The 21,925-nt window shown below is 44.5% G+C and overlaps 1 protein-coding gene and 2 pseudogenes across 1 annotated transcript; 1 reads left to right on the top strand and 2 right to left on the bottom strand.

Moving 5' to 3' along the window:
• The first annotated feature begins 672 nt into the window (after window positions 1-672).
• Window positions 673-4,822, top strand: LOC136548780 (cinnamoyl-CoA reductase 1-like; annotated as a pseudogene).
• Window positions 4,823-6,761: 1,939 nt separating this feature from the next.
• LOC136552032 (cinnamoyl-CoA reductase 1-like) lies at window positions 6,762-8,641 on the bottom strand. Its single transcript, XM_066543580.1, has 6 exons — window positions 8,453-8,641; window positions 8,207-8,376; window positions 7,899-8,087; window positions 7,624-7,786; window positions 7,312-7,501; window positions 6,762-7,219 (listed from the first exon to the last, which is right to left on the bottom strand). Exons 1-6 carry the CDS (start codon window positions 8,568-8,570, stop codon window positions 7,030-7,032), a joined length of 1,020 nt encoding a protein of 339 aa, XP_066399677.1. The 5' UTR covers window positions 8,571-8,641; the 3' UTR covers window positions 6,762-7,029.
• Window positions 8,642-18,639: 9,998 nt separating this feature from the next.
• Window positions 18,640-21,925, bottom strand: LOC136548781 (protein PIN-LIKES 1-like; annotated as a pseudogene).

The following is a 21,925-nucleotide window of genomic DNA, read 5'->3' on the forward strand; positions in this document are numbered from 1 at the left end:
TGCAGTTGATGCATGAGAAGTACCTTTGTGTGGAGGATTCTTCTGGTGGGCTCAGACGGATCCTCGTTCTTATCGCTAGATGTTTATTTTAAATTTCGCTGTTTATCATTCCGCACTCTGATATTTGGTATTGTAATAATGTACTTTTAAAAAACTCTGATGTATGAAATGGACAAGTATTGTAACTCGTTCTTATTATTGGATCATTGAGAAAAATGTGGATCTTTCGGGTTCTCCCTTGGGGTGTGCCCGACGGATACCACCCGCTGTAGCTTGCTTTCGGAGTGCTTAGTGTCTGGTGGAAGACGAGCACCTCCGTAAGTGTGTTATTTCGGACGGTTCTGCAACACATGCCATGATGACTGTGAGGATATAAAACATCTCCTTTTTACTTGCTCCCATGCAAAGGAGATATGGCAGAGTCTTGGAGTATGGAGGAAATTAGAAAGAGTTCTAGAATCAGATAGATCGGGTTCAGTGCTTGTTGCTGATTTGATCAAGATTTCTTGGTCGCTTGAGAAGCTGAACTCTGTTGGTTTGGCAGAACTAATCCTAACGGGTGGCTATTACATTTGGTGGGAACGTCAAAAATTTGTTCACGGCGAACCGATCCAACGCCCGGTGCGATCAGCCCTCTCTATAGCTACTCTTGCCACTAATTATCAAAGAGCGATGAGAAAAACTATCAGGCAAAGAGAGGGATGGAAAAAACCTCCAACAGGGAAGTTATTAATAAATGTTGATGGTAGTTTCAGAGAACAATATGGGGATGGAGGAACAGGCGTCGTCATAAGGGATTGGGATGGCTCCTTCATTGCAGGCTCTTACACTTACAGGGAGCATGTGGTTGATGCCCCAATGGCGGAAGCAATGGCACTGAAAGAAGGACTGCTACTTGCTCAACACATCGGATGCAGCGGCTTCATCATTCATTCAGACGGCACGGAGGTTATGGACACTATGAAAAGTGGCATCTCATCTACACTGGGGGCGCCAATCTTTGATGAATGTTTCCAGCTATGGCAGAACTTTGAAGCAATATCTCTTGAGAAGTATGATCGAGAAGCAAATAAGGTGCCGCACGAGTTAGCGAAAGTAGCTTTATCAGCAAAAGAAATTTGTATTTGGGTCGATGAACCCCCTGATTTTATTTTTGAGAGTCTTGTAAACGATGTAATCCTATTTGACAATCAATAAAGTGCGCCATATGGCTTCTAAAAAATTGTTATGTGACGATTGGGTAGATCCATTCCTATTGATCTATTTTGGACTTTGAAACCAGTCCCTATGTCTCGTTGACCTTATTTTTATGGATCGAGTCAACTATCTGATGGGTTGACTCGACTTGTATTTGGCTTGAAAGTCAACATGCTCATGGATTCATTTATATGCATGTATAAGGTCTGCAAGTGACACATACTACACATGCATACCTTGGACTAGTTGTTTCTATATTAAGAATGATAGAAGTAAGTAACTTAGAAGCATTATATATCTTATAAGTATTTTGAATTTTGTTTATAATTACGTGTAGGTAATTCAGATTCAAGGTTACTTTAAGTTAATTATAATAAAAACGTATGTGGATGATTTAGATAAAAAAGGGGATTGCTTTATATTGTTCTTATAACTATAATGACATACATAGGCAATTTAGATAGGATTAGAGAGGTTACTTTAGATTATTTTACATAATGATGGCGGTTGGTAATTTGGTTGAAGGTTAGGGGTATTTTAAACTATATGTAATAATGGTATATATGGGTAAGTTTTTTAAAACACATACCTAGTGTGGCTATTATTGTCATCGATCGATGATTGGAATTTTGCCCATGAAACGGCTAAATATTTCTAATTTTTGTTGAGAATTTTCAAGATTTCTCTTGTTTTCCTATCACGTGTTGTAAGATTAACGTGTAGGCTTTTTTCGGGGCTGCAATTAGCAATAGTAAGAGTGTAAGACTGAGAGTAGTGTACAATCCAGATTTTATGTTTTCTCACAGCCATAGTTTCACTGACTTATTGATACCAAGATGCAATTTTTTATTTGAATTTTGTGTCGTTCTGAGCTGTTTATACATAGTAGATTTCTTATATATTTTTTTACCATAAACCATGCAGTCAGAAGTACTGGCTCCTGCTGTGAAGGTACCTTAAACATTCTTCAGGCTTGCTCGGCTAATAATGTTCAGAAGGTTATTGTGGTTTCGTCCACCGCCGCTGTTCATTTCAACCCAAATTGGCCTCAAGATAGACCCAAAGACGAGGAGTGCTGGTCGGACATAAACTTCTGCAAAAAGAATGAGGTTGGTGCTAGTGCCAGATGCAAGGAGGGGTTCATCTCCTTCCTCTGTCCTCCTCTCTTCTACTACTAATAATTAATTAATCTCTCTCTCTCCCCTGTCCTTCCTCTCCATTGTGTTCTAGAGTGTAGAGGGTGGGCTGGGCTTAGGTGGTGGGTTGGGAAGCTTGAGCCCATAATAATAATATAATCCCTCTGCTTTGTTCCAGCCCTATATAGAACTGCACGATTAGGAAGCTACTCAGGTAGAATGATGAATAAGCACAAACTATAATAGCTCCACCTCCACACGACTCACATAATGGGCAAAGTCAGGTATACTAGGTTTAGACGTTTATCCCTTTGGTACTCCCGTTTTGACCACAACTTGGGTCTTGAATAAGACGCACTGATATCTCTGTTGGATCGAGTCAAAGTTCTATGTTCTTCACGGTTACACTAAAGAAATTGTCCATCCACAGAGTGCATGTTGGCACAAGAATAACAAATTTATGTTTATCATTACATATTCTTATTGTTAATTATTGTTGCATAGGGTGGTTTTACTTAGGACTAACCTGGTTTTGCTGGCAAGACTGGTATATGGTTGCCAAGGTTATTGCTGAAAAGACAGCCCTGGAATATGCAGAGAAAAATGGACTAAATGTCGTTACAGTTTGCCCTACTATGGCTTTAGGACCGCTCCTACGGCCTATGGTCAATGTTAGCCATGAATTCCTCCTATACAATATTAAAGGTTGCATCATATTTGTTGTTATTTTCTGCTATTTCTTGTTGGTTATTAGGATTATCACATATATTAAATTTTCTTGTTATTTATTAGAAAAATTAGTTGCATTCAGCAACAACCAACTTTATTTGGCTGGAGTTTTTTTAGCTAGAATTACTGTATACTAGTTTAATAGACTGATGATAGTGTTAGTTTACTCACCTAAACTATCATTAAATGGAATACCGCATTACTAATCATTTTAGGTTATGGACCGAGTAGAGCCCTAGACACATCAATATTCTAGGGCAAAATATTTTATGCAAACCACCCCTTCGGTGCAATCGTGAAAGCCCCTTAAAGCATGCATGTACTTAGAAGTTTCCGATTTTTTTTTGAAATGTTGTACATCCATTGTGCATCTATAGATGTAAATTGTAGCAAAAGTACGTAAAGGTGCAAATTAAACTCAATCTACAAAAAAAAAATCATGCATACACAGTTGAAGAAGAAATTCCTGTGATTAGCCGGATAAAGAGTAAGAGTCCATACCCAACTAAGGCAGCGCAAGGTGGTTCATTGCGTCCTATTAAATGTAACACGTGATTCCTCTTGGGAAATAGAAGCTCTTAGGGTTTAGTTCTAGATGCATTGCTCTCACAATTGTAATAGAGTGGACCACAATACAAGCCATCATCCCTAGGCAGGCCCAAACTATATAAAAAATCATTGCATGCTCATCTGTCCTTTCGTATACAATAGTTCATAGTGAGATATTAAAATTTTCATAAAGTATTCATACTTAAACAATGAAAGGCTTATATTAATTTTATAGCTATCGATGTAACTTCTTATCTTAATTTTAAGTCATTGAGATGATAAAATAATCATCCTAAATTTTAGCCAGCAAGGGTCCAAAGGAAAAAAAAAAACTCCTATTTTAATCAATAATAAAGTATACGTGGATGGATTAACCAAATAAGGGAAAGATAGTGGGTTCGGATCTAAAAAATGTATACACATATATTTCACGTGGATAATGTGTGATTGGTAACTTGCTACGTGCAAAAAATTGGGGGTTGGCATCCGGATTTCATCTCTCATGGTTCCAGCTTTGAATCATGGCATAGCTAACTTTTTTTATGAGCGGAACATAGATAAAAAATCTGAAGCAGAAAAATAATAATTATCCCTATGTAGTAGCGTAATAACCCTAATGCTACTCAGATTCTGTTTTTTAATTGCTCTATGCACTGAGCTGCACTAGACTATATGCTTCATGCTCTTAAAAGTATGGAAAAAGTACAACACACCGAAATTTCATTAGCTTGGTTAAACGAGGTCCTACTGTGATGAAGAACATTCCCTGGCACATAGTTGATGTCCGTGATGTGGTTGATGCTTTGCTTCTGGTATACGAGAAAGAAAAATCAGCCAGGAGATACATCTGCGCGCCAAATTGCATCGGTGCAATAGATCTGGTGAACATGCTGAAAAAGGCTCATCCTAATTACAATTATGTAAACCGGTGAATCTCTTACCACACATCTATGGGTAGAATTTTAATGGATAGCTGTTATTTTACATGGTTTATATCTCTTTGCTGCAGCGGCAATGATTTGGTTCCTAACTCTATAGTTACGCCACTTATGTCGGTGAAACTGAAGAATTTGGGCTGGAAACCAAGCAAGACACTAGAGGAAACATTACTGGATAGTGTTGAAAGTTATGAGAAGATGGCGCTTCTACAAGATGTTGAGGGATGCCCTTGCCGTCTTCCTCACCTTTTTCATATGGCTATAGAAAAATGAAGGAAACTCTCCATTGCTTCTAGTGTTACCTAATTACACTTAGAACATTGTTGGATACGTGTTCTAATCACACACCAATAATGTTGGTGTTCAATGGAGAGTGGTTGATTTCAAATAAATGTGTGGTTTATGATGTACTCTATATGGAATAAAGTGCACCTTTCACTCAGTTTCGTATGGAAGTTCTCTTCCATCTTTTTCCTCAAAAGAGATGGCAGAAACATCACTCAGTTTATAATAGAATTAGCCTAGTCTTAAGGAAAAAATGAGCCAAAAAACTGAACATGTACATAATTTATCGGTGGGCCCAGGGACGAAGCCAAAAAAAAAGGAGGGGCTGAACAAAATAATAGAGACTTTTTTATCTTCTCTTAACCTTAGCCCCTCCTACCAAATACATATATGCATAGAATTTCAAGGGAGGGCTTATGGGGGCTCCACGTGCCCAGGATCGGGGGGGGGGGGGGGGGGGGGGGGGGGGGGCTAGAGCCCCCCCAGCCCCACCGCTGCCTCCGTCGCTGGGTGGGCCACCGAGAAACCTGCAATTAGAGGAGAACCACAACAAGTACGGTTCATTTGAAAGAAACTGTGACATCCTGACCAAATTTGAATTAGGCAACACATTGAAAGCCCTAGTTTGGTTTTGGTAATAGGGTGACAATTAGTGGACTAATGCTTTCAATAGAGATGATTGATCTAGGTCCACATGAAGGAGTTGAGCAAGGCTAGGAGATGGTGGAGATGATGATCATGACATGAAGCAAGTGCTCAACATTGGAAAAGAAGTGAAAATTGAGATGGAAACAAGCCTGAAGACAAATATATACGCAATAGGGGTTTTGTTTCGCCAGCCAAGGTGCACGGTCGAATTTAGGATAGATAGTCACACTATTAAGAGGAGATCTCTAAAGCAATTACGGTTATCTAGTGTCACTAGATTGAACTAACTTTGCATATGTATTAGACCTAGTGACGTGCTAAGGAAGCAAGTGAAAAGCTTTGGAAAACGTTTTTGAAGATGCTACTAACTCAAGTGCTAAATGTGTTGTAGTCCCTTGGGACTCAATTGGAGTCACTGCATTTGAAATTATGTTTGAGAGAGTGGTTGCTCTGGAGGGTTTTGAAGGCCACTGGATTTATCTAGTGCCAGTCCCTTGGGGGAACCGAAGCTTAGGCTCAGCACCCCAGCTCCCTAACTAATTGGCTTTGTTTACTGATTGGTGGGTCACTGAGTGTGTTGTGTAACATGTCTGTTAGCTTGTGAATGTGTAGGTGTTGGATGCACGTTGGTGGTTGACAAACAATGAAGAAGATCAAGAGAGTAGTTCATGTGTAATTGATTAAGAAGCGGTGAAGGACGGACGGGAAGGCTTGTACCAAATGACCAAAAGGCCGAGGAGGGACCATGGGCGGCTCACATTGGACACATAGAAGAGTAAGAGTACATGAGTGATGAAGACAATGTTGACCAGAGTCAAGATCAGGGATAGACCAAGTCAAGAGATGAGGTGTCGTGGGCACTTATTGAACCACTAGCCAAGCTCATGAAGGTTGGACACGCGTTGACATTGGTGAGTGACACCTAATGATGCGCCCTACCACAGACGTCTCTTGTAGCGTCGCCATGGCTGAATGCTACCTCCCCATGGATCTGAGTGCGCTCCTCCTGACATAGGGAGACAGAGAGGGAGAGCGAAGAGGTGACGACTGCTAGGGTTTTGGGCACCGCCACCAAAGCCACCTTGCGGTGGTGTGGGGTGGGGGCGAGGCTGTTGGAGCAGCTTAGGACCACATAACTTAATTCATACAGCCAATCCAACCAATGCAATCAGAGACACACAATAGCATCACCAAATTACGACGACAGAGTTAAAACCTAAGCTGGTACATGACTACAAGAGAAACAAAAACTTACAAAGAAATAGTTGTCCCAAGATCCAAAAGGTTTCCATGCTTTTCATAAGAAATAAGAAACAAAATTGGGACAAGAATCGGAACAACCTCATACATACTAAGGGTGTTTCATGCATTTTATGTGGAAATTGAACACGTATAAAGTCTGACAAGTTCGAATGAACTTCAATACACACATAGCAGCACCACCGAATACAACAGCATGCAATGAAGTTTATTTAAAAGCTGATGCTTGTCCACAATAAGATAAGCAAAAGCATAGGCAATAATCACAATCCATACTTTTGCCGAGGCTAAATTTTGTTGAAAATAGGAGGGAAACGACAGGGAGTCTCCCCAGCCACATCGTCAAGAAACCCAGCCCGCTGGCAGCACTCGACTGTGTCCAGGATCGTCTCCTCCAGCGGCAGGCAGCTCCACCCGATCTTCTTTAGCTTGTCAGAAGTCATCGGTGCTGGGTGATCTCTATCACATATGCCCTCCCTGCCAACCAATTGGACACCAGATTCAATGTTTAACAAAATGGAAGAGTAGCATTTTTTTCGTATTTTTTTAATAATAAGCGAGACTTTTACTTGGTAATGAAAGGGTACTCAGGGTACATGCTCTTCAGCAAGTCCAGCAGGTCGCGAGCACTGATAACATGAGGCGCGCAGATGTGCCTGCCGGCTGCTTCAGGCACCTCGTAGAGCAGCAGCAGCGCGTCGGCGAGGTCACGGACATCGACGATGTGCCAGAGCTTGTTCCTCACCAGGTCGGTTCCTCCTGCACCGCCGCTCAAAAGATTTATAATAAGGTGGTGCTCGTGTCAAATTCAAATCGACTGTGAGCTCTGAATGGATCTGGAGACAAATAGAAAGCGACGCCCTGGTGAGTGTCGTGTCAACCTTTGAGGAAGTAGATGAGGAACTGGATGCTTGAGTTAACCGTCGGCTGCAGCAGGGGGCCGAACACCAACCCTGGATTGATAGTCACCACGTCGAGCCCAGTTTGCCGCCCGTATGCGAGCGCCGCCTCTTCTGAGATGATCTTGGCGACCGGGTACCAGCTCTGGAGTACACATGGCAGAAAATCGACTAAGCAGATCTTGCAATTTGTCCAAATAAAAAAAACAGATCTTGGCTGTGCGTACTCTAATGCAGAAGTTAGCAGTACAGGTTACCTCAATGCTCCTGCAGAATTCTTTGTCTGACCAGCAGCTCTCATCTCGGATCTTACCTTCAGGCCAATCTTTCGGGCTGATCTCAACGGCAACTATGGATGACACAACCACCACTCGCCGGACATTCGCGGCAGAGGCAGCCTTGAGTACATTTGTTGTGCCAGTGACAGCAGGACCCAACATTTGTAGCTGCACGTTGTTTATGCACAGAATTTGTGAAGCCATTTTTTTAATCAGAAACGGTTAGATGCCTGTTTCTGAATTAAAAAAGGACATCTGATTTGAGGACAGTGGAAAACAGGACTTGCCTCTGGGTCAGTCAGGTTCTCTGTAGGCACTGGAGTGGCGACATGGAAAACTCCCTGGCACCCGACGACCGCAACTGCCATCGCGTCGTAGTCCAACAGATCAGCCTTGAAAATCCTGAGGTTTCCGGCAGCATTCTCGAGGCGCTTCAGATGGCTTGTCTTCTCGTCACCTGAAATGCTAGTCCTGAATGCAAGCGAAGGAAACCAATCCAACAGAAAGGAAGGGTATAACGCCAGATTGCGCACTGAGGTCGCGGACGGTGCCGTGCACGGTGTAGCCGCGGGAGAGCAGGAGCTTCACAAGCCACGAGGCGATGAACCCGCCGGCTCCGGTCACGCACACCGTTGCACCTCCTCCGGCCATGGCGTTGACGCCTCCTCCGAGTCACCGCCACTGCTAAGCTGCTCGTCGTATATCGATAGTAGTCAGTAGACGATAGCTAGCGCCAGAACCGAGTTCTGAGCAGATTCGTCCGGTTAGCTTGGTTTTTAAATCGTATTTTTTTATCACAACAAATTAACCAACAGTACTTTTAGTCATTGCTTATCAGCCAAACAAACAGGATAAATAGCTGAATAATGATATAAGTGCACTGTTGCTGGCTTCCAATTTCCTGATGGCACGCCATCTTTTTTCCTCCTTTTCTATATTCAAACCAAACAAACCGTCTATTTTCGTGTACCTTGACGTTCAGACTCTCTACCTATTTGTACTAGTAGCTAGTGGGTGCAAGCTTATCCTTTAGGGAGAGAGAGAGAAAGAAAGAAAGAAAGAAAGAAACGCCTTGTTTAGATCATCTTCAAATTTCAAGTTTTTTCATTTTCTCTTCATCACATCAATTTTTAGCCACTTGCATGGAGCATTAAATGTAGGTAAAAAAAATAACTAATTGCACAGTTTAGTTAGAAATCACGAGATGAATCTTTTGAGCTTAGTTGGTCCACGATTCGACAATATTTACTAAATAAGACGAAAGTGCTACTATTCATTGGATTGAAATTTTTTACAATCTAAACATGGCCAAAGTCTTTGTCAAAAGTGAACCCTCGCAATTTCCATACCTCGAGCGGCGCACGTGTGTGACTGACACAGAGAGAGGGGGAAATAAGAACGAAATGTAGCCACAATTTCCCAACGAAATATCTGCTCTAGATGATGATGGAATCTTTTGTGTTATTTTATTTTGACAGCCTATTTGAGACACGACAGTGTGAACTGATAATCAGCCTATTTGTTTGGATGTGGCTTGTCGTAAATGATAGTAAATTTTTAGCCGGAATAGTATTTTTCTCTCACACAAACTAGCCAGCAGTATTTCTTCACGAACCAGCAAAGATACGAACCAGTCAACTAAACGGCCTGAATGGCTGTGTGGCCTCTGTGACTCCCAACCCTCCACTGCGCAGAGCTGCTGCTGCTGCTGTTGCCTTGTGAGCCAATTATTGGTTGGAGAGATGGGAAAAGTACAAGCCCAAACGAACGGTTCTCATGTTTTTTAGCTGTTTTTTTTTGGTTCCCTCAGCGAGAGAAAACCGGAGTGTCTAGGGGGCATGCACATGAGAAATTAGGTACTGCAGCATTTCCTACAGTTAGGCAGAGGTCTTTGTTTGTTGGGAACTTATGCTTACTGAAATTGACAAAAACCAGTGCGCGCTTGGAAAGATATTGGCCCAGATAGGTTTGGAAACTGTGTTGAATTAAAGAACTGGCGCAGAATTTCTCTTTGTATTTAGCAGAATATTGGTGTAGTCTGTAGATGGAGCCAAGTGACTTGTCAATTTCAGAGAAATAAAAAAAATAAGGTACACGGAAATGTTTCCCTCGATCGATGTATATATAATAGTTGTATATAGAGAAAAAAAAATCCAACTTCCAACACATCACTCTTTAAGTAGTATATAGGGCTATGTGTGCCAAGTCAAAAGGGGGGAAAACGAGCGCATGATAACTGACTGAAAAAGAAAAGGGTAAGGCAGTGGAGGCAGCAGGGCTGGCCATGTGACCTCCTCTCCGCCTAAACAACGAAATTGCATTCTTCTCTCAGAATAGTTGGCTATGGTGGCTTTTGGGGCCTTGTATCTCAGCAGCCTATTCCCGCATAGTATAGCCATCAACTCCCTACAATTTGCATTCTTTTCTTTGAACACGCAAAAGCTCTACGCGCCTTTGTTTGCTTGCCTGCGGAGTATTTACCGTTCCCACTGCTCTGTAATTGCCGCGTTTTGTGCTTGTTGTAGTTTCCTTTTGGCAATAACAAACCTGAAGATCCAAGGCGGAGACGACGATGAATGCGGTGAAAGTGGTGGGGGCAGCCCGTGTGTGTTGCTCTTGTCCTCCCTCGGTCATGCTCATGCGCCACTCTTTGATTGCTTGCTCGCTTGTTGGTGTCGGAGGTTTGCAGCATGTTTGATTCGCCGGTTCATATCGTTGCTGGTTCACGAAGAAGTACTGCTGGCTGGTTTATGTGAGAGAAAAATACTATTTCAATTGAAAATTTACGATCGTTTACGACAAGCCACAGCCAAATGAACAGGCTGTTGGTTTGGAGAAAATAAAGATGGGTCCAGGGTCCGTCCGTTGTGCAGTCGCCAGCCAGGAGCCGCACGTTGATCTTTCCGTTCGCTTGATCGTAGCAGCCATGCTTATTAGTTATGATACAGTCTCTCACAATAAAACAGCATCAGCCGACTTATAAGCCACATAAATCATCAAGCGAACAGGTGTTCGTGATCGTGATCTGTGTTGCATCCGAGAAAAGTACAGGCCGGGGCATCGTTTGGCTGTTCAGCTGTGAGAAAAAAAAAAGGGGGTCGGGCGAGAGCTGAGCGGGCATACGGTTCCGTCGCCTGCAGAGTGCAGAGGGCACGACGTCCTGGCCGGCAGTATGCGCGGCCAGTGTCCGAGTCCGACTCGGGCCGGCTGTTTCTGTCCGTCCGGCCGTCCCGTACTCCCATGCAGGGGAAAGAGGAGGGTATTGGGCTGGGCCGCCATTCTCACGTAGAGGCAAACGCGAGGCACGGGCACAGAGCTCGACAGGCCCACAGGAACGCACGCATACTCCAGCGCTGTGCCCGAAGATGATGATTGCGGTGGGCAAATTTGGTTCGGCAAACAAGAAGCTAGCTGTTTGTTTTTCACCCACCAACCGGTACGAGACAGCGCAAGGATACGCTTTGGCGCCGGTTTTTTTTTTTCTGAGCTCACGGCGACGGCGTCCACAGGAAGGCGCGCGGCGGACCAGGGTCACGGCGACGGTCACGAGTGTACCTGTGTACGCCCAGACGAAGATCACAGAGCGTGTGCCTCGCCTCATCACCAATGTCAATGGCAGGCTGGACAGCGTACTGCAGTAGCAGGGTGAACTGGTACAGCCGTACAAGGATCAGGCTGTCCGAGGACCAAGGTGGGCTGCGCCCTTGACGAGCCCTAGGCAGCAGTATGTATCTGACGACAATGACGCCTGCGTATGTATCTGACGACAATGACGCCTGCTATATGTGTGCGCGCGCGCGCGCGCGTATGTGTGTGTGTCTATATATATATATATATATATATATATATATATATATATATATATATATATATATATATATATATATATATATATATATATATATATATAGGGAGAGGCTATTCAGCAGCCGGCTACAAAATAAGTTATTCTGTAGCCACCTCTATTTACCATAATTTTATATACTAATTTACCATAATGTCAATACATATTTACAATAGTTGGGTTACTATAACACATGGAAATATTTACCATAACGTTATAGTAAACCACTTAGTAAGGAGTTACTGTAAATCTCGTAAATTAACATAGTAATTATCGTAACTCAAAGTGGCTACAGAATAAGTTATTCTGCAGCCAGCTATAGGATAGTAGTTCTATATATATATATATATATATATATATATATATATATATATATATATATATATATATATATATATATATATATATATACACACACCTGAACACTTGTTCTTCTCCGGACTCCTAGGAAGAGCACGTTCGTTAGCGGTACTTTTAATTGAACGGACAATATTTTTTTCTCGTACCAACAAATTTCAGCGAAGCGAACACGGCCGTAGGCTGCAGTCGTCTCGTTCCATCTTTCATCTTGCAGGTCCCGTTCCATGATGGCCGGCTGCAGTCATCACTGTCACTTTCTGTGGGGGTATCGACAATACAACACTGCGCCTTGCACGTGGCTAGACTATTCAAAATTCCAACATCAATGTCACTTTCTGCGGAGGCATGACCCTCGGGATCCACAAGATAAGACATGGACCATACCATCAGAGGTGACTCAGCCCACAAGATCAAGGTGTGCACGGCGCTGTTCGACGTGCACCGCAAGATATTATATAGTACCAAGTATGATACTTTCCTTGTAACCATGTCCCTCCAGAGTATATAAAGAGAGGCAGGGGTCTCCTAGTGGACAGATCGATACATCTCAATGCAATACATTAGAACACAGGATGTAGGTATTACGTCATACCGACGGCCGAACTTGTCTAAATCTTGTGTTTTGGTGCTTGTATTACCATTTCGCTCCTGATATCACTCACCTCTACGACAAATCTACCATCGTGGGATACCACTCGGTGGACTGCCGAGTATCTTTTGTCGATAGTTGACGCGCTAGGTAGGGGTGTGCGCTTGATCCATGGCAAGCCAGATGGACCTCAAATCAACAGCGCGATCTCGTCATCAATCTCGTGGAGATCTATATCGGTCCACGACGACGATTCATCGCTGGCTACACCAGCCCCGCGACAGCAGATCCGATCTCGGAACCACCTCCGAGGTCGTCTTCACCAACAACTCATCGCCCGCTAGGTGCTCGCCGTCAACGCCGACCAGATAACGCCATACGCCGCCGACCAGACTTTCTGTCTAAAGCTAAGTCACGTTTTAATATTCTCCTAAATATTCTTCAATCTCCGTATATCGCTGTAATGTTTCTCTGAGCTGTTTTCTTCATATTTACTCTCCAAACGATTTTTCGAACCCCTGAACAATCATGTTGATGCTCGAACGCCTCCAGAGACGGCCCTGTCTCCGGCTCCTCCCTACACATGCACGAGCGTCTGCCCTCTGCGTTATGGGTGGTCGGCAGCGGCTCCTTAGCGACGCCTGTGCCTCCTACACGTGCACGGGATCCGCGCTCGACGTTATGGACTATGGGCTAACTAGAGCTGGAGACTCAGCTATACACTAACTGGCCGGACGGTTTATATTAAATATAAATACATCTTCGCTTCAACTAATCGCTGAGCTACATACACTGTTTTTTTCTCCAGAGTTCATATATTTTTACAGCATGTACTACCCGTTCTACATATTTGTATTGTAGAATCATCGTCCAGGTGATCGGACCACCTGGTGCTCGGACTTCTCCACCGATCAACTAGTAGGATCGCTTGGTTCATGGACTCCGTCGCCGACCAGTTGATCAGACTGTTCGCCGGTTGCTTCTACTCAATGCTCACTTCATCGCCGACTAGTTGACCAGACTGTTCGTCGCTCGTGCTTCATCGCCAGCTACGTCGGTTACTCCTCGGCACTCGAATTCTTCGTGCTCGAGGACTAAGTGGGCACACTTCACCGCACGGACGTCGCCAGCTACCCCGGGGACTCCTCGGTGCTCAGACATCGCCAGCGACGCCGAGGACTCTTCACACTTCGGTGCTCGGACATCGCCAGCGACGCCGGGGACTCTTCACACTTTAGTGCTCGGACATCGCCAGCGACGCCGGGGACTCCTCACACCTCGGTGCTCGGACATCGCCAGCGACGCCGGAGACTCCTCGCTCCTCGGTGCTCGGACATCGCCAGCGACGCTGGGGACTCCTTGCTCCTCGGTACTCGGACATCGCCAACAACGCCCGGGACTCCTCGCTCCTCGGTGCTCGGACACCGCCAGCGACGTCGAGGACTCCTCGCTCCACGGTGCTCGGACATCGCCAGCGACGCCGGGGACTCCTCGCTCTTCGGTGCTTGGACATCGCCAGCGATGCCGGGGACTTCCTCGCTCTTCGGTGCTTGGACATCGCCAGCGACGCCGGGGACTCCTCGCTCTTTTGTGCTTGGACATCGCCATCGACGCTGGGGACTCCTCGCTCTTCGGTGCTCGGACATCGCTAGCGACACCGGGGACTCCTCGGTGCTCCCTTGGTGGTCGGATCTTGCTACGTCTCATCGGTGTACTATTATTCTATCAAGATGCTCCATGTTGTTCGGATCAGGGTGCTGATCTTGGACAACATGTCTGGGGTCTTAATATGCGCATGTCGGATGACGTCGGCAAAGCTTTCAGATTTTTTTCTTTGACACTGCTACAAGATTCATTCTTCATCTTCCAGCAGGGTCGGGGACTAAGTGGGCACACTTCACCTTATGGTGAATATGCGCTTTTCTCATCTCGAGGCTATGCCCGGGGACTGACTGCCTGCTCGGCTGGTTTTCTACTTTCTGACTCTGGCACCACGTGACTACGTCACCTACTGTCAGGCTCAGGGACTAGCTGTGGGGATATGGCCTCTGGTATCCACAAGACAAGACATGGGCCGCACCATCAGAGGTGGCCCAACCCATGAGATCGAGGCGTGCACGACGTTGCTTGGCGTGCACCGCAAGATATTGTATAGTACCAAATATGATACTTTCCTTGTAACCCTGTCCCTCCAGAGTATATAAGGAGAGGCAGGGGTCCCCTAGTGGACAGATCGATACATCTTAATGCAATACATCAGAACACAGGATATAGGTATTACGTCATACTGACGGCCGAACCTGTCTAAATCTTGTGTCTTGGTGCTTGTATTACCATCTCGCTCCTGATCTCGCTCACCTCTACGACAAATCTATCATCGTGGGATACCTCTCGATGGACTGCCGAGCCTCTTTTGTCAACACTTTCTATTTTAGGAAAAAAGATAATTCCCGCTTTCTTTCATGGTGGCCTGGTGCTTCACCATGTAGTCCTCCGCTCCTTTTTTTACTGTGATGTCAGCATAATGCAAGGTAGAAAAAAGCAAAATATTTATTTTGAAATGCTATAACTTCTAAATGGTGTATCTATTTTTAATTTCATCTGCACCGTGTGTTCTACGCAACGAGATGAATAAAACTAGACCCCACTTATTTGTGTTTTGATTTTTTTTCCTAGTAGCAGTTTATGTGTATTAACTTACAACATATAGCTTACATGCCAAAATTTATGTACAAAAGTTATTAAACACAAATGAACGAATTAACTTATAACTTATGGCAGAACTGGGAAACACAAAAGTTATTAAAAGCAAATGAACGAATTAACTTATAACTTATACCAAAACTTAAAAACATAAAAGTTATAAAATACAACTTGTGTACATAAGTTATTTTATATAACTTATGTACATAAGTTATTCTATACAACTTGCCAACGCTGTAAAAAAGATATTAGAAAGAAAAAATATATAAAAGAAGGATAAAAAAATACAAACATGAAAACAATACTAAAAACACATAAAACAAAACACAAAAGAACGGATTAACTTATAACTTATATTAAAACTTGGAAACACAAAAGTTATGAAATACAACTTATGTATAAAAGTTATCAAACATAACTTGTGTACTTATGTTATTTTATACAACTTGTATACATAAATTATTTATAAAATTTGCCAACGCTGCTAAAAAATAAAATAAATAAATAAAATACTTGGGTTACAAGAAAAAAGGAAAAAAAAAAGAAACATCCGGCCGGTGTCTGCATGCCGTGGAACAAACCAGGGCCGCAGGCACGGAATGGCTCAACTCAAGTGGTAGAAGAAAAAAAGGAAGGGAAAATTAGTTTCATAGCATCGAAGGATCACGACATCTGAAAAATACCATCGAAAGACATCCGTCACGTAAAATACCACTAAAAGAGTAGACTGCCTACAAACAGCATTCTGTCACGGTTGCTGCTATCGCCGTGAATTCCCCCGTCACGCACCTTTCTTCCCCAATCCAGCGGTTCCTCCATCGTCCGTATGAGTTCTCCATCTAGCAGCTCCTCGCCTCCTCTGTCCCCGCGAGGCAACACCGCCGAGATGAAGGACCTCACGTATAAGCGAACAACCCCCGCACGCAAAGCCTTGCTGAACGTGCGCACCACCGGCTCCAAAGCTCCCGGTGAACCTCCTGGGAGATCACAGCACGCACCGATGCCGCAAGCCCGCAACCATCTTGAATCGAACCTTCCTCCCCTCCTCGCCACGCCGGACATCGGGCGGGACCCTACCACGGGCTACTCGGCGGCGTCGTGATTGACACTGCGTCCTGCTTACCGCCGCCGGCATCAGCTGTTCCTTTATGCTGCTTGCCGTGGACATGGCAAGGAACCTGGACTACGTCACCGCGGAACCTAGGAACGCTTCATCACCGCGAAGACCCCAGCCAGGCGATTTTCACTATTTTTCCATCCCGTACGAACACAGCTAAATAATCAACATGCAAGCGGCGGTGCTAGTGATGGTGGCTGCACTGGCATCCGTGATTTTCACTACCTTTTTTACTACTCTTCTGCAAGGATGTGTTTGCAGACCATGAGCGACCAATCGTTCAAGGTGCTTGTGTTCATGTCGGCATTTATCACTATACGCGGTTACTGACTACTATGGCACAGATGCTGCCATGCTAGTACGCGTACGGCGGCGGTGGAGGCGCATTCTACGGGCACGGTGGCAGTACTCCCTCTGATGCCTGGCACAGACATTGTTAGATACTCCTATGTGCTATATTTAGTCATCATGTCTTCTTTTGTGCATGCGCGCAGACACCTGCCTGTGGTGATCGCGCACAAGTAGGAAGTAGTGGTAGTTAGCTTCGCCATGAACCAAGATATGCTGACATGGCCGGGCGACGTCGTGCGTTCACGTCGTGCGCGCCATGAGCGGCATGATCCCTCTGTATTTCAATAAATAGACAATACATGCATCAGAAAACGCTGCGCCATTTTGTAGCACCACTCTTGCGTCCAAGTGTTCGCGTTGAGTTGTAGTTTCCACTCGCTCTCGTGCTCAAGCCCGCCGCCGGCGTTCTGCTAAGTTCGCCGCCGGCGCTTGCCATCTGCCACGGCTGACAAGTGGCATCAGAGCTAGGTGCGAGGAATCCCGACGTCGCCATGGTGTCTCCGACGAGACCTCGTGGCCGTTCACTGGCCGGCAAGAAAGATGACTCCAAGAAGACGGTCTGCCACGGCGGACGACGTGCAAATACTTGGCCACCACTTTCTCATTGGGCTCCGGGTCGCTGGAACCGTGGACCGTCTTCTTGGAGTCATCCTTCTTGCCGGCCAGTGAACGGCCACGAGGTCTCGTCGGAGACACCATGGCGACGGCGGGATTCCTCGCACCTAGCTCTGATGCCACTTGTCAGCCGTGGCAGACGGCAAGCGCCGACAGCGAACTTAGCAGAACGCCGGCGGCGGGCTTGAGCACGAGAGCGAGCGGAAATTGCAACTCAACGCGAACACTTGGACGCAAGAGTGGTGCTGCAAAACGGCGCAGCGTTTTCTAATGCATGTATTGTCTATTTATTGAAATACAGAGGGATCATGTCGCTCATGGCGCGCACGACGCGAACGCACGACGTCGCCCGGCCATGTTGGCATGTCTTGGTTCATGGCGAAGCTAACTACCACTACTTCCTACTCGTGCGCGATCACCACAGGCAGGTGTCTGCGCGCATGCACAAAAGAAGACATGCTGACTAAATATAGCACATATAACAATTCTCCTCCTACTCCTAGTGTGCCCGCTGTACATGATGAACACCAAGTTTGGAGCGCAGCTCACAGAATCGTTCGTCAGACATGTCCATATTCATGGTAGGCATCGCTGCAGCGGTTCATGGAAAATCCCAATGGCCGAGTGGCTGCGCGCTCCTAGCTAGGCGATGAGCTCCTAGGTCGTCTTCGTCCTCCTTGCCATCGTTGTGCCCGCTGCTGTCGTCTGCCTCTTCCCCGTTGACCTGGCACTGTTTCGCCGTGGCACTTCGATGGGCAGGTCCTAGGCCTCGATCACCCTGGTCGCGTCGGCGACGGAGCGCTCTCACGCGGCGTTGGGTATAGGCACGGCGCTCACCCTGTTGCCAGACCAAGGGGCACGGAGCTGCTATACCTCCTGCATGCGAACGGAGAAGCTGCTAGACTGAGAAAGAAGAGGGCTTGGATGGAGGGATTCTCGTCATTGGTGTCTACCGTGACGGAATGCTATTTAACGGTAACATTCCACTCTTTTAGTGGTATTTTACGTGACGGTCGTCTTTTTATGGTATTTTATGAATGCATTGATTTTTTAATGCTACGAAACCAATTATCCCAAAAAGGAAATAAAGAAGCGCACGCTGCTAAGTCCGGCCGATATGCACGCACGGTGTTGGCTCGTTTGTTCGCTGAGCAAGAAAGCGGCGAACGATGGTGATATTGTAATTGGGCCTTGCGCGTCCTGAGTCCTGACGCGAGCTCACGACAGGGTCCACATGAAGAAGGCGGACCAGATGGTGACGGCGACGGAGGCGAGCGCGTACACCCACACGAAGATCACCGAGCACTAGCTCTCCCCGACGCCAAACAGCTGCATTATAGTCCCTGGAAAAAATGCAGCACCCACTTCACTTGCTGCGACGACCTTTTTTCTCATCTCCAACACTCACAATAACTTCAAAAATAAACGTATTACCGATGTTCATTGCGGGTGGCACGGCGTACTGCAGATGGAGGATGAACTGGTACAAGGGGGGCTGGAAGAGGCCCAGCTGGACTGCTCCCTTCACCAGCGCCGTGCCGAGCAGCGGGAGCATAACGTATCTGACAGCTATGACACCGGCTATCACCGACGGTGGAACACTTGCACCACCTCGTAGTCCTGGTAAGAGTTTCACACATCATGCTTGTACTCATCAGATGATTTTTGTGTTTTTCTTCTTTGTCATAATATGACAGTTAAAGTCTTAATGATGACACAACATTATATGCATGCATGATACTGTTGTTTGTGATCAGAGCAAAGCAAAGTTACCATTCAGAAGGTTTGCTCCCATTATCAATGTGTTGGATGGAATTGCTCCTCCACTGTACAGGGCACAATCCATGAAAATGATTAGATATGCAGATTAACTAGAGGTAATTAAGGGGTAAGGCAACATCAAATGAACACAATGGGATTGACAAAAATGGATAGCAAATTAACTAATCAAGAGAACCGAGTATGTTCACAAAGTTCTATGAACACAACTGGATCGACAAAAAAGGACAACAAAATTAACTGATCAAGAGGACCAGGTATATTGACAAAGTTAGAAAGTGTAGAAACTATACCCTATCAATTCAGACGATTCCTGCAGGACACGAAGTGGAGCGCTATCGCCAATTATAGCATTTCTAATCAGAGGTGTTCCTCCAATTATGAAACCGACAATCTACAAAAGATCCATACATTGTATCATTATGTTCAAATCAGTAGAGACAAGCGATCAAACAAAATGGCCTTCTTTTGCGATTTTAAGGTTGCAGAGATATCTTGGGAATATAGTTGTGAATTTGTGATCGCAGCAATTACCATCGAGTTTCAGTTGAAAAATAAACATGATACTAAAATAGATTTAATAGCTCATCAAACCAGTGTACCACTGCAATGGTTGAAGGAGCAAAGAGCTTCTTCAAGTCAACTGCTTCAGAAATTGATGACAAAACCTTCCGTGCTCTCTCCAACACTGAATCCTACACAATTTTAAATCTTATATAGTACCGCAAGCAATCAAGCAAAAACTGTAGAACATATAGAGAAGCGCAACTTGTGGAAGAAAGATCTTTCAGCATTGACAAACCTTATTTTTAGCTGCACGTATGCTCGTCGATATCAAAGGGAGTGTACATTCATCGGTGCAGTCATTTGAGGTGGAGCAGTTCTCTCCTGCAATAGTTCCTGACACTTCCGTTTCATTTGTTTGAGCACTGTCATCTCCTTCCGTCATGTTTGATGTGACACGAACAATGTTATACACAATCGACCACAGGAAAACAGCACCGATCTGCAGCAAGCCACTCACATTATCGTTAGTGACCGAGTCTTGCAACTGATTACAAGCATAAGCAGGCTTACAAGAACTGGAAATTATGCTAAATACTCATGCAGCAATTGACTTACAGCCATTGAGAGTGAAGAATATGCCTAGTCCAATATCCTGACAAACATCAGGTGCTCCAAACAGGCTTGCTTTCTCTTTGCAAAGACCTGGAATGACTGATGAGAAAAATATTGCCCAAATTGCCTGCATTCGACCGGCAAGTTGACAGCATTTTTTGAAAAGATAAGAAAATGACAAAATATGAGTTGTACTAAATCCGACCTATTTCAGTGTTAATGACCAGTTGATTACTGTGTCTAATGACGAGGATTAAATATATTAATAACTCCATAACATTACATAGATAAGAGCATACAACATATTCAGAGGGAGAGCCTTAGAATTGCTGATCCGGTAATAAAATAGCTCGTTTTGGCTTCTAGATTCAAGTAACGAAGTTGGTCTTGACATGTACAAGATACTACTAATTGTCAAACTAAACTTGCATTAGCTTTGGCTATCAGGGTTTCCAGTAGTGGCTGGTCCCTACCGCACTGTATAAACTATAAAAATGGTGACTTTTGTAAGATAAAAAAAATATATTTTGTAAAACTAAACTTGCATCAGCTTTGGTTATCAGGATTTCCAGTAGTGGCTGGTCCCTGCCGCACTAAACTATAAAGGAGGTGACTTTTGTAAGATAACAAAAAATATTTTGGTTGCTGTTGCTTTTTATTTGGTTCTACTCCCTCCATCCGAAATTGTAAGATATTTTGACTTTTCTAAATACATTGTTAGACATAGTTTATATCTAAGTGTATAACAAAATCTATATATCTAGAAAAGCCAAAACGTCTTAAAAATTGGAATGAGTAGCTAGTGTTCAGAAGCTTGTATCTAACAGCAAAACATAAGTTTTTTGACAACGAAACCTGATTCTTCAGTTGTCCCTCTTCACTTGTATCTTGCTTCCTTGCTGGACTATTTACTAGTATCACTCTGACTATCTTCAAGCTGAATGCCTAAGTTTTTCAAAGATTGGGTAAATAAAGAATGTATATTTCCGAAGTAAGTTCTGCTCTGCATAGCCTATCTGAACTAGAGCCATTCCTTTCAATATGAACCAGAGCCATGGGAATAATTGCTCCTTCACAAAACACCAAAATCTAGAGCAAATAGACATGCATCTAGCCTATCTGAGATAGCAATAATAAGCATTTGAAGGTTCTGCGCTATGCTTATCTAAAAACTGAAGTTTAATCATTATTTACTGATAATTGCAAAAAAGGTGTATAAGTACACTTAGTTACCAGCAGAACAACAGCCCAAAATGAGGCCTCTTAGCTTCGCAGGTGCTCTTGTAACTTTTACCACAATCCATCCAAAGAATAAACCAAAGGTAAAAGCAAGAAGAATATTTACTGGCATAAACCACCTGAATATTTACTGGCATAGTTTGTGTGTTCTAACAACCCTAGTTTAATTTTTCCTCACCATCTCCGCCAGCAATACAAGCACGCCTGCCTCACGAGCGTTCGTGCCCCTTGCTTCCTCAGTTCGGTCTCTCTGCTATCTTTGTTTGTCCTCCTCGCAACCTCGCTCCCAT

The sequence above is a fragment of the Miscanthus floridulus genome, chromosome 4 (assembly GCF_019320115.1).
Source record: "Miscanthus floridulus cultivar M001 chromosome 4, ASM1932011v1, whole genome shotgun sequence".
In the NCBI taxonomy this organism is placed as follows: domain Eukaryota; kingdom Viridiplantae; phylum Streptophyta; class Magnoliopsida; order Poales; family Poaceae; genus Miscanthus; species Miscanthus floridulus.